The sequence below is a fragment of the Chiloscyllium plagiosum genome, unplaced genomic scaffold (genome assembly GCF_037043375.1).
Source record: "Chiloscyllium plagiosum isolate Xiang-an unplaced genomic scaffold, Cpla_swu_hap1 HiC_scaffold_27, whole genome shotgun sequence".
Classification (NCBI taxonomy): Eukaryota; Metazoa; Chordata; class Chondrichthyes; order Orectolobiformes; family Hemiscylliidae; genus Chiloscyllium; species Chiloscyllium plagiosum.
This window is the reverse complement of record NW_028270165.1, coordinates 69,325,898-69,338,157: the sequence shown is the minus strand read 5'-3', so window position 1 is coordinate 69,338,157 and position 12,260 is coordinate 69,325,898. Positions and strand designations below refer to the sequence as shown.

The 12,260-nt window shown below is 39.0% G+C and overlaps 1 protein-coding gene across 1 annotated transcript; it reads left to right on the top strand.

Moving 5' to 3' along the window:
* Positions 1-6,344: 6,344 nt before the first annotated feature.
* Positions 6,345-11,341, top strand: LOC148144539 (putative G protein-coupled receptor 139). Its single transcript, XM_087975389.1, has 2 exons — positions 6,345-6,414; positions 10,395-11,341. The coding sequence occupies exons 1-2, from the start codon at positions 6,345-6,347 to the stop codon at positions 11,339-11,341; spliced, it is 1,017 nt and encodes a 338-aa protein (XP_087831515.1).
* The last annotated feature ends 919 nt before the right edge of the window (positions 11,342-12,260 follow it).

Below are 12,260 nucleotides of genomic sequence, written 5' to 3'. Positions count from 1 at the left end.
TCGGTGAAAAGAACGATGTCAGGAGGCAATCGACCATTTAAAAGCAATGTTCAGCAGCAAACCTTTCAAAACCTTTTAAGCCGTCATCGATATTCGTGACACAAGAGTTGGAACTGTACTCCTCCACGATGACGAGGATTTGATTGAACTGCCAACTGGTTACTTTTCGAAGAAGCTCAACATCCACCAGAGGAAATACTCCATGATCGGAAAACAAGTATGGAGTTTGGTACTGGCCTTACAACGAGATGATGTTTATGTCACAAACAATATGTTGGAAACGGTTGTGTACACGGATCACAATCCTCTTGCACTCTTGGAACATTTAAAGACAACAATATGAGCCGATTTTGTTGGAGTCTTATGTTACAGATGTAATTTAAAAATCATGCATATTGCTGTTAGTGAGGATGTAATCGCAGATGCGGTATCGCAGATTTAACTGATAAAGTTTAGATACAGTCTCTATGTATTCGCCGTTTTATACATTCCGGTTTCTGGGAATAATTTAAGATCAACTTATATTAAAGTTATCTGTCTGTTAGTGTCATGTGATGAGGAATAGGCAAAAACACTAATCCAACTTTTCATTTTGACGATTTTTTTTCTCTTAAGGGGGAGGTCTTCTGAAGGTATAAGGGGTACTGAATCTTTCAGAGTGCTAAAAGCTTGCAGAGAAACCTGGTAGAACTCCAAGAGGACTGAACAAGATATAATGTAAACTTTGTTCCAGCAGCCAGTGCAGCTGTTTGCCTGGAGATAACAAAAAAAAATCGAATGTTTTAATTATACCCCAAAATACCAACCTCCAATCAAGTTTGAATTTAGTATATTGGCAATATTAAAAACCAATGAAACAACCCGATACTTTGGGGTGTAATACGGGACATATTGAACAGGTGGAGGAGAGCTGACAAGCCACCACTACAGGCAGACTGCCAGGAGAATATCTATCTCAAAGGTATCCTTATTGATCAATGACCTGCAAAACAGAAATCCCTAAGAAAAAGAAAAGTAGACAGAAGAAAATATAAAGAGAAGATTCGACAGCTGGCTGGTTTTGAAATTTGGATTTTTGGAAAATCTTTACGGCACGTTTTATGGGACAAGCATTGTAGAAAGGGAAGGTAAAGATTAGGCCAGCGAAAGGATTGCAAGTAGCTGTTAGTTAATTATTCACCGTTGTACTTTAAGAAATAAAATTGTTAATTTTACTTTAAATGGTTACCTTTGTTCTCTCGAATTTTCACAGATTACTGCACGGGGTAATTTTTTTCTGTGTTGCTGGTTTAAACTAGCAGGCGGTTTTACCAATGTCGTCACATTCTTAAAGAAGGAATGCCCATTGCCTCATAACTGTCAAATCGAAAGAATGCGCATGAGTTTAACTGGATAGATACAGAGAGGGATTTTCCTCTGTCTGGGGAATGGTAATCCTGGGCACTGTCTCAGGATGAAGGGCCAGTTACTTGAAAAAAAAGACATCTGCAGCAGAATCCAACACTTACAATCAATTGCGAAGCCACTTTGTGGTTCAACAAGTAAAGTTAATCTTTTTTAGCACACCTTCAATAGGTGAATGATCTCTCCTTAGTGGAGGCCTGTTGGCACTCAGCAGGTTGGATGTCTGAGAAAAGAAATCTCTTCCCGCACGAAAAGCAGGCGAATATCTTCTACCTCATTGTGAAATAGGGAGGTTTCGTAGCAGATTGGATGAAAAAGTCAATCCCTTCCCATATGAAGAGCAGGGAAATTGCCTCTCACCGTTGTAAACTTGCTCTTGTGGACTGTTGCAAGATAATTGTCTGATTGTATTTTCACAACGAGACCGATCAAACGTTCTCTGTTCAGGGTGAACAAGCTACTTTTTAAAATTAAAACTTCCAATGTTTTAAGCAGTGTCCATATTCAGAGCTTTTAAAAGGTGTCTCATTAGTGTGAACCGTTGCTTTAATTGAAGGATGGAAAACGCCATATATCCATTTTAACACACAAGGCAAGAGAATGATCTCTCTCGAGAATGACAGTGTTCATGAGCTACCAATTACAATGAGTCATGAGTCACATGCTCCTTACATTTGCATGATGCTTCGATGCTGTGCATTCACTTATAATTCTCCAGGTTGCAAGGATCAGCTGAACACTCGCCCACACTAACATCATTAGTGCGAATAAGTGTGAAAGTATGCAAAACTGTAACTTGGTCAGGTCAATCGCACAGCAAAGGCATTTGAAAAAAAAAACTACTCAGATCTGTGTTTCTGTGCTATCGCTTGAGATTCTGTTCTGTTAATCCTCTCCTGCTAAGTCATGTTAAATAAACTTAGAAAAGTCAAATTTATTAAAGCTGGTTGGAGGTTCACAACAGGTTATTCTCAATTCTTCCTTGCTCACTCACCATCCTATAAGAAGAAAAGTTTACTTTTTATTTCAGAACACATTGCAGTTAGGTACTTAATATTGACACCATAAGACAATAAGAAATGGGAGTTGAATTATGCCGTACGTCCAACGATTGTGTTCTGCCATTTGGTCACAGTTGATGCGTTTCTATTTTCCCGCATTCTCCACATTCCCCTTAATAATCAGTCACCTATCTACCGTTGCCTTAAGTATTCTGAACTTGGCCTGACAAGACAATCGGTTCCACAGATTCCCCAGCCACTGGCTGAGGAAATAACTCACCACAGTTCTGAGTCTTGGCCTTTGGTTGCTCGACTAGTAGTGGAAAGAAACAGTCTCCACGTCCATTCTACGCAGACCTTTCAGTATTCCATGTGTGTCAATGAGATTGTCTCTCATCCTTCTATACCCACCGAGAACATAACTAGAGTGCTCAAGCATTCCTCGTATGATGTATCACTTGATATACTGAAGTGACTCAGGAAGGTACTTTGCAGTGAAGTTTAAATTCAGCAGATTTTCCATTTTAGCTGTAAATATGATGCAACGACCTTTCTCTTAAGGACCCCCAGAAGTTATTTCCAAGGAGATCCGCAGAGGCTTCACCAGAAATTCATTCACGGATGAGTTAGACAACGTTTGATCTTCCCCACAGACAATATATGACAGAGACTGAGGAAAGAGCATATGTCGATGATAAATGAGTTACGATATTGTTTAACGGCAATGCAGGATCCAAAGACCAATTGGTTTGCTTCCTTATTCTATCTGACGCATTCACGTACATGAAGCAATTCTGTTAATCAATTTTCGTTGTTAAATTATTTAGATCTGTTGCCTGACACATCCCACACATTATCTATTCTCAAAGGAACCTCAGGGAAGAGTACCATAGTTGGTTCGAAAATTGGCAAAAAAATGCATCAATTCTTTTATGGACTTTACCCAACAATACACATTCGTTGTGAGTATTCAGCCAGTATTAATTTGTTACGTGGATATGAGAATAACCTTAAAATATTTGCCTTTTCATCTCAAGGGGAGAGAATTATCCACATTCCAGGTGATAGAATAAAGCTGAAGTGAAAGTGATGTGTTACAGCAAGAACAGACCGGATGCCTGAAAATGTGAAAACTGAAAGTAGGTGACAATGACATCGAGAGCCAAAGTTGAAGAGAGCCCGTGTAATGTAGTCTCTAATTATATTGTTTCTTCTACTGGTGTCGATGGATATAAGAATTCAGCTGAGCACAGGACAAGGAACTGCCCTGCGTTTGTCCAAAAAAAAGTACGGGGCAGTTCTGATGTTGCTTGCTATTAAATTTGATAACGTGTTCCCTGTGTACATTATATAATGTCGTGACAGAAAAACTCCGACTGAAAATCTCCAAAGTGTGATTCATTTATTCCAGTAAGTCACAAAATCTGTGTATTTCATCCAGAAACGAAACTCCAAAATTCCATTTCACCGGATCCACCTGACTGAATGAAGTTTTCAGGAAGGGCTGGCTGCAAGACTCGTCACGTATATCCGAGATATTTACTGAGGAGAAATAACAACGAGGGGGGGGAATAATTCTCCAGATTTAACGAAACAATCTTCTGAATATATGGAGAAAGACTAAATAGTGGTTCATTTATACATCGCCAGAGCTCATGTCTCTGAGACCTCTGCCATTCACGGTGCACTGAGATCCAACCTGATACAGAAACCCTCTCAGACCATCCAAAATACCTCTACGTCTCTTCACTGAATCAGATCTCTGATCCGTATGATGAATTGTGAATATAATCACAACAACTTTAGAAATATCACTTGGCCCGAAGAGATTTTTTTAAAAATTCTGGATCAGTCTGTGGGTCATTCGAAATGAAGTAGCCATTATCACTTCTCTGTGCATTGCTTAATGCCAGCGAGTAACTCTTTTTTTGTGGTAGACTCTGGCACTGATACAACAGTCTACTATTACCCAGAACTGGCCGAAATATAAGAAAAAAACTAGCCTGTATTAATTTGCCAGGAGTGGAGATTATGCCTTTAATGTCACTATTCATTACACCAAATAGTAGTGATTATTCTGCTGCCAAGAATATTTCAGACTCATATCACAAATTCTTCATCATGAATGAAATATTGGATTTGGCGTTAGTGCAGGAAAATGGGTGCGTGGTAACATCAAATTCATTGAACAGAAGAACACTTTCGAAAGACCAAATTGTCTCCATCAATTCTTGCTCCTCCTGTTCTCTTGATGATCTCCATCATGTCCTGAGCTGGAGAACGAACAAGATTAAAACTGATTGTATTATGGACTAGGCCAGACCACTCAAAACATTCTTAAGCTGGCAGCCCAGAGAATAACATTGCGATTTGTTTCGGTAAGTGTACAATGAATATTACCCAAAGTAATTTCGCTCAGTTGACTACTAGATTTTAAAACAGACAAAAAACTTTATTCCTCCAATTGCAAAATGAAACACAAAGAAACCGACAGAAATCAACCCATCCAGCTAGAATTAATTATGATGCTCAGAATACAAACAAAAGTCCAAATAACCAATCTCCCTTTAAAAAAAAAACACAGTATACATGCAACACATGCTCACCGGTTGAAGTTGAAGGGCAGGAAAGATAGAGAGAGAGTTTCGCACATTTCCCTTTTTAACTTGCCAGTTCAAACTCAACTACAAACTGCTCAGTTCAGCTAGCTAAAGAGCTTACCACTACAATTTCATAATGTAGGTCACTTCTAATGCATGACCACTTGGCCTATCTCATCTGATCACATATTAACGAAAGGGATCTCAAAATCATTTTCAACTCCGGACCAAACCAGACTGATTGGAGTCTGACCCAGTTTATTTCCCCTCTGAGAAAAATCAAGGATAGAGTATCCTTGAGCCAAGGGACAGCATTTAGAGTGAAAAAGGGACTAGCGTTATGACAATCACGGTTGAGCTATTGTCACTGTGAGTATTTGAAGAAAAGCTGATAATGATGCAGCATTACGTCAAATCCCGGTAGGAAATATTTCAGATTTAGCTCTGGCTCTTCAAACCCACAATCAGCTCGGAAATGAAAGAAAAGTTAAAACATTTCTTCCCAGCATCAGCTCAGCACACATCTTGCCTGTTTGAGGTAGTTAGTTACCTTTGCGAGCTACGAGATTATCATTCAGACGTTCTCTTGCAGTGCTGAATAACATTAAGTGTGCGGTTTCTGTGAACAGCTTTTATTCTGTCCCAGTTGCATTTTATGTGGTCCGGCCTTTTGTGGTGTCACTTCTGGGTCTTCCCTGCAGCGGCCTGTACACTGGTTCCATCTCTATGCATTTGCTGATAGCCTTTTTGAGTGAAAACCAGGCTTCCAATTACTCTCTGGTGTGTTTTAATTCGCTTGTCTTGGAGTAGTTACATTGTCATAGTCAAATTGATGGCCGTCTTGGTCTACGAAGTAGGGAGTAGATCTGGTAAGAGTGTCCTTGGAGGGATAGTGCGGACTCAATGTACTGAATGGCCTGCTGCCAGAGTATTGGGAATCTATCATTCCAGTATGATATGTGAAAGCATGAAATTATTTTAATGTAATGGAAATTGCAACGTAAGATTTCAGAAAAAGTGGTTAGCTGACTCCCTATCAGCAGCAGCTCAACTGATGGAGACAAAAGCTATGGATTCTACTGACACTTAATCACAGAATTGCAGACAGTAGTTCACCCTCAGGGAAAATTTGATTACTCAATTTCATTGTCCGAGTGCCGAATAGGTAATTGTGTCGTGGAAAGTTAGATCATTTGTTTATTCACCGACTCTGATTAAAGTGGCTGGTGTAACTTTGCTGATCCTCTGAGATCTCTTACGATGAATAAATAAAGGATGATTGATACTGACAACAATTCATTTTCTGTTGATTTGAAATTCGTTTAGATTCTCAAAGACGATGCATGGTCCAGCGAATGGGCTCTTTTTTGCCGTTTGCTATCCCATTCTCGCTCTTATTGGTGCACCTGGTAAGTAAAGAATAGCTATGATGCTGTTTCTTCTTAAGAGATGTTTTACTGATCCTTTTTCAAGATCTGTTTAATCTTTCTTTGCTTATCCCAAAGTTGCCTCACTGTGATAAAATTAATCATGGAACTTAACAATATGTTATTTAATTTTATTGTTGTTGTTTTGAAAGCTATATCATTTGTTGCCTTTCTAAAATATAGATTATAATATGTGGCATTGCATGAATATTAACTTCTTAATGAAGGACTTCTGCAAATAAGGTGCAGGAGTGTTCTGTTTGGAACTCGTGCCTGCTCTAACCTTTTATGGGATCATACTGACATAGCTATAACCCCTATTCTATATTCACTCTGAACTCCAATAACCTTTACTATGAAAAGATTGAAATCTTCGGAAATATTAAAATGCTCTGACTCCACTACATATTCCTAAGAAAAGAATCGAAAACCAGAGACTCAATGGCAATAAAAAAAAACGCTTAAAGTCAGTTTTGAGTGGGTCATACCATATTTTAAAACTGTGACCGTTAGTAATATATAATGCCGCAAGACAAAACAGACTTTCCACACCCACCATGTCAGTCGAACATGTGTGCACACAATTTCACCAGCTAATCTTCAAAGTAGCAGCTCGTATATGCCGATAATGTTCAAACATTCCTCAGAGCGAAACGTGTCTACGCCAGATGTTAATCCAGGAAACATTCCCTGAACTACTTCCAGTTTATAAACATCATTATTTCAATTAAATCAATTTGCAATCCACTGGTTTCGATGCGGTATCACCGGTAGGGCCCATAAGTGAAGCATGATGTTACCATTTTTGCGTTCTATCGTGACTCTTTTAGCATTGGCTTATTTTTTGTGGCCATCCATGACCCCTTCACAACTTATGTTTACACGACTTATTGTGCTGCACCAAGACCAATGTGGCCATATATACATATCTTCTGTTTCCTGTCCGCCAGCCAGTGTGCATCCGTGCGTTCACTGTATCCAATACATCCTGAAACTTTATTTCCCACCGAAACATTTTGGGGTACCTTATTCAGTGCATTCTGAAAAATCTAAATTGGTTTCTAGTAACACACAGCACTTCATGAAATACTTCCAAAACATGATTTACATCTCAGTTTCCTTTCTGAAAACAGATTTGAATATGATTTCTTTGAAGATTCCCAAGTGGCCTGATGTGGCTACTTTAAAAAAAGTAACTTCTAATATTTCTCCTTTGACAGTTTATCAGCAAACTGATATGGAATTTCTTGTTTTCTGTCTTGCTGACATTTTGAGTAAAGAAAATGCATTCAGTAACTTTCAAACTAATTGCTCCTTCTCTTAATATAAGGAGTTTTGGAAAATTAGAAGAGATATCAACTGCGAGGTGCATGTTTTCAAAACTAAGGATGACGTCTACCATGATTTCGGTACATTTTGGCCCCCACTCCAACATCTTGCTCAGTTCCACATCAGTGATGCTTTTGAATTTCGTGAGTTCCACGCTCCTTTTTATTCCCAAGCCATAGCTTTGCTGGGATATTCTCTCTACTTTCTCTCGTGAACACCAGCACTAAATGCTTAATCATATTTCTACACTTCCTCATTTTACATTATAAAAAGCCCGTACTGATGTATAAAGGAAAAAAAAAACTGTTACATTCACTATTCATGCCTTTTTAAAAAAAAATAACTCTTACTCTCTGTGTTCAAAAGTCTTGCTGGTTTTCTGTAGTACTTATTTCTCGTTCCTTTGATGTTTTCATCACTATTTCGGTTTCTTGAATATTTCATTAATCATTCTGATATACCCCTACCTTAATACCATATTTTCCCGCCCATTCAAGCTTTCTTTTCTCTCCGTTTCTAACACTATCCCACCGATGGTGCTTAAAAAAATGAAAGCTTTACAAGTTTACGTTTTAATCCAATGCAGTCTAATGTCTTACCGTTAACTAGAAAAAAGGCATGCCATAGTGTCACAAAAATTAGTCAGTAAACAGAGATTATTGCATGTCTGAAACAAAAATATTTCACAGAAATCATCATACGAATTCTGAAATAAAAAAAGTGAACATGCAGTGATTCTATGCATTATTAATTCCAGCTTTCCAATTGTGCAATGGTTAAATCATAATGAGTTCCCACTGGGAAATCACCATTCCTAATGTGCTCTCTGAAATTAATCGCGTGAACATTTGAAAATGTTATAATTTAGAAAGAAATGCTTCATATGTTTAATCTGGATTTGGGTTGTCTTCCACGTTTGCCTTTTATTTTTCAGATCGTTCTGTAATTTTATCAATTAGTCAGAATCAGTGCCCCCTTGTAAAATTAACATTGGTTGCTTATCTCTACGTTATTTTTCACAAGGTAAATCTGTGCCCAATTCTTCCATTAATGCTGCCCATATTTTTGGTCTTTTGCTCGAACGTTTATTAAATATATCCGAAACCAAAGAAAATGATCAGATTTTAGGAAAGGCTACTAAATTTTTCAACAAAGAGTTATGTTATAAGTATTCTTGAAAAGAATTTCGAGATAGGGCCCTGGAGACATGACATTTTATTGACCAGGACTTCGACAGCGAATGGCATAGCCATCTTAAATGGTGTGAGTCTTGATCGAACTGTGTAAGTGGGCAGAACTGGAAGGAAGCTGAAACTTGAGCTGTTAACAGTCATGACACAGGTTATGAGATAACAGAGGGGATGTTGGAGTTGCACAAAACTTTAGCAACACCATCGCTGCCATTGTGCAGGTGATGTGACCACACGAAATAAAGAACACGATTGCTCTCAATGTGTTACAAGGGAGATTCACGAGAATGTAGAGTGGAATTCAGCCTTTCAGCTTTGTCGAGAGGCTGCATGATCTGGGATTTTTATCTTCCTGAGAGCAGAGAACGTTGATGGAGTACTGGCACTGGTCCATCTGGTCAAGAGCAAAATCGAAATGTTGGTAATAAAGCAGCTGTCTCCTTTATTATAGGGACGTAAACTTAAAGTATCGACAGCAGTAGAGGAAATGCTTTCTTCTCTCAGTTGATTTTGGAGATCTGAAATGAACTCCGAGGGAGCAGTTGAGCCGGGATAATTCAATATCTCTCAAAATATTTGGGGGGGAAAACGTGAAGTGCCATACCATGCAAGTATTTTGAGCTCATGCAGGATAATGGGACACTTGCAAGTGCTATTATATTTTGTCAGTACAAACTAGATGTGCTGAAAGGCTTCTACATGACCGCATGCCTCAATGATTCTATGTTGCAAGCCTGGAATGGTGAGAATGTGGACGCAGTGGAAAATTGGAAGCATTTGTCAGATCGACAGCCACTATCGGTCAGCGAGAATAATGACAAAAATCAATGGAAATTGGCATGGACAAGCGCATGGCATCCCATGTTACAGTTGATCTGAATTTCAATTATTCCTCCTGGGTTTGACTTTAGGATTTGAGATTGACTTTGGTGGCATGCATTGATTGTCAAAACAGTGTCATTCAATAATGTTTCGTCCAGCATTGTCTGCTGAATTATTCGCAATGCAATCAGAATAATCAAAGTCTGAAAGTTAAAGGAACAAGTCAACACATACTTCAGGGACACAATGGATGAGGACAATTTAGCACTGCTGCCTCACAGTGCCAGAGACCCAGGTTTCATTCCAGCCTCGGGTAACTGTCTGTGTGGAGTTTGCACGTTCCTCCCCTGTCTGCATGAGTTTCCTCTGGGTGCTCTGGTTTCCTTGCACATTCCACAACATGTGCAGATGAGGCGAATTGGCAATGCGAAATTGCCTATAGTGTTACATGTATCAGTCAAAGTTAAATGTATTGAAATGAGTATTGGTGGATTACTATTTGGAGGGTCAGTGTGGACTTGTTGGGTCGAAGGGCCTGTTTCCACACTGGAAGGGACTTAATCTAAAAATAGGGATTTTTTGCAACTCTCTCAACAACATCTTTCTTTAAATTTCTCGTAGCTAATTTTGTGGTGATTGTTATCCTAAGGCGAGGTCGGTGCGGTCTCTCCTGGTGTATCACGTTCTATCTTATCGCAATAGCAGTCAACGACTTCCTTGTCATCATTACCACTGTCATCCTCAACAGGATAAGCCGCATTTATTTTTTGGATAGTATCCTGTCCACCACCACTGCTTGTGCAATCTCCATAATGTTAGGTTTTGCCACACGGGATGGCTCAGTTTGGCTGACAGTCGCCTTCACCATTGATCGCTTCATAGCCATCTGCAGCCAGAGACTGAAGACCAGATACTGCACAGAGAAAACTGCTTCACTGGTCATAGGTGTGATCTGTGTCTTGAGATGCATCAAAAATGCTCCGTTGTACTTTGTCTGTCAGCCTTTGTATATCCAGGATGGAGTACCCTGGTTCTGTGACCTCGAGTCCACTTATTTCACTTTGCCTGCTTGGAAAGATTACGACTGGCTTGACCACATTTTAACACCCTTTCTGCCGTTCCATCTCATTCTACTTCTCAATGCACTAACTATTAGGCACATCTTAACAGCCAGCAGAGCCCGCTTGAGGCTCCGGGGATCCAAGACGGACAAAGATCCAGAGATTGTGAACCGAAAAAGGTCCGTTATACTGCTCTTCACTATCTCGCTCAGCTTTCTACTTCTGTGGGTTACCTATGTTGTTCATTTCCTTTACGTCCGAGTGTCTGATATCACCTACTTTAACAGCCTAGATTTCAATGATCCTGTGTACATACTTCAAGAAGCGGCGAACATGCTTCAATTGCTTAGTTCCTGTAATAACGTCTTCATTTATGCGCTATCACAGAAAAAGTTCCAAGAGGAGTTGAAGAACCTGTTCATATGCCCATTCATCACTCTCAATGGTTATATTAAAGCATTAAAAAAAAGAGTTACTTCTCTTCCGTCGACATCGTTAAATTTGTAGAAAATTTAAGAAATCAGACTGTTTTCTGTATTAACGGCCACATTAAATAATGAAATGTCCACACGCAAGCTCAGAAATATTACTTATTCCAAAACAAAAAGAATGGTGTACGATTAAAAATCCAGCCTTTTCGATCACGTGCTAAAGTCTTGCCTGTGTAGATCATCTCAGGTTAGTTAAAGATCCAAAGACACTATTTGACGATGGGGAAAAGTCTATTCTTTGTTTCTCTCCCTTTCTTTTCTCTGATTCACACTAAAACAAATATAATAAATTTAGGTAAACGAAAAAATTAAGGCACGACATAAATAAAATATCAAGTGACTTTGCCGCCATAATGAAAAAAGCTGTGGATATTGGACATTAAAAAAAAACACTAAAAAAAAATCACAATGAAGGGTGGGGGAAACTGACTATTTTCATTCTCCACACATGCAACTAGACTTCCTTAACTTATCAAAATGGCTGACTTTGTTACTTTGGAAAACAAGACTGTGATGTACTATTGTTTACCCTGTGAGAAATACTTCTGTACAACTTTATATTTACGAGTTTCACCTGAATCCTTCAACAAAAGCGTTATATTCTGACTATCTCAGCCCGTTACAGCAACCAGTCTGCATTTCACGTGATGTCGATGTGAACATTCAGGAAGTAGAATTTACTAGAATAAACATAGAATCTTAAATTATTTTCTGGAACATTTTGTATAAAAAATACTTCCGTTGCTTACCTACAGTGCGACATAGAACATAAAACATTACAGCCCACTGCCTTTCGGACCTCGATGTTGCACCAAACTTTGAAGTAACCTAAGCCTATCCCGCTACACTATCCCATCATCATCCATATGCTAACCAAGGGGCTGATTAAATGCTCCTAATGCGACTGAGTTAATAGCATTTGCAGGCAGGACATC

Excerpts from the sequence above, each read along its gene's own strand:
- LOC148144539 (XM_087975389.1), top strand. The coding sequence starts at position 6,345 with ATGCATGGTCCAGCGAATGGGCTCTTTTTTGCCGTTTGCTATCCCATT. Across the intron at positions 6,415-10,394 it reads CGCTCTTATTGGTGCACCTG|CTAATTTTGTGGTGATTGTT; the intron begins GTAAGTAAAGAA and ends AATTTCTCGTAG.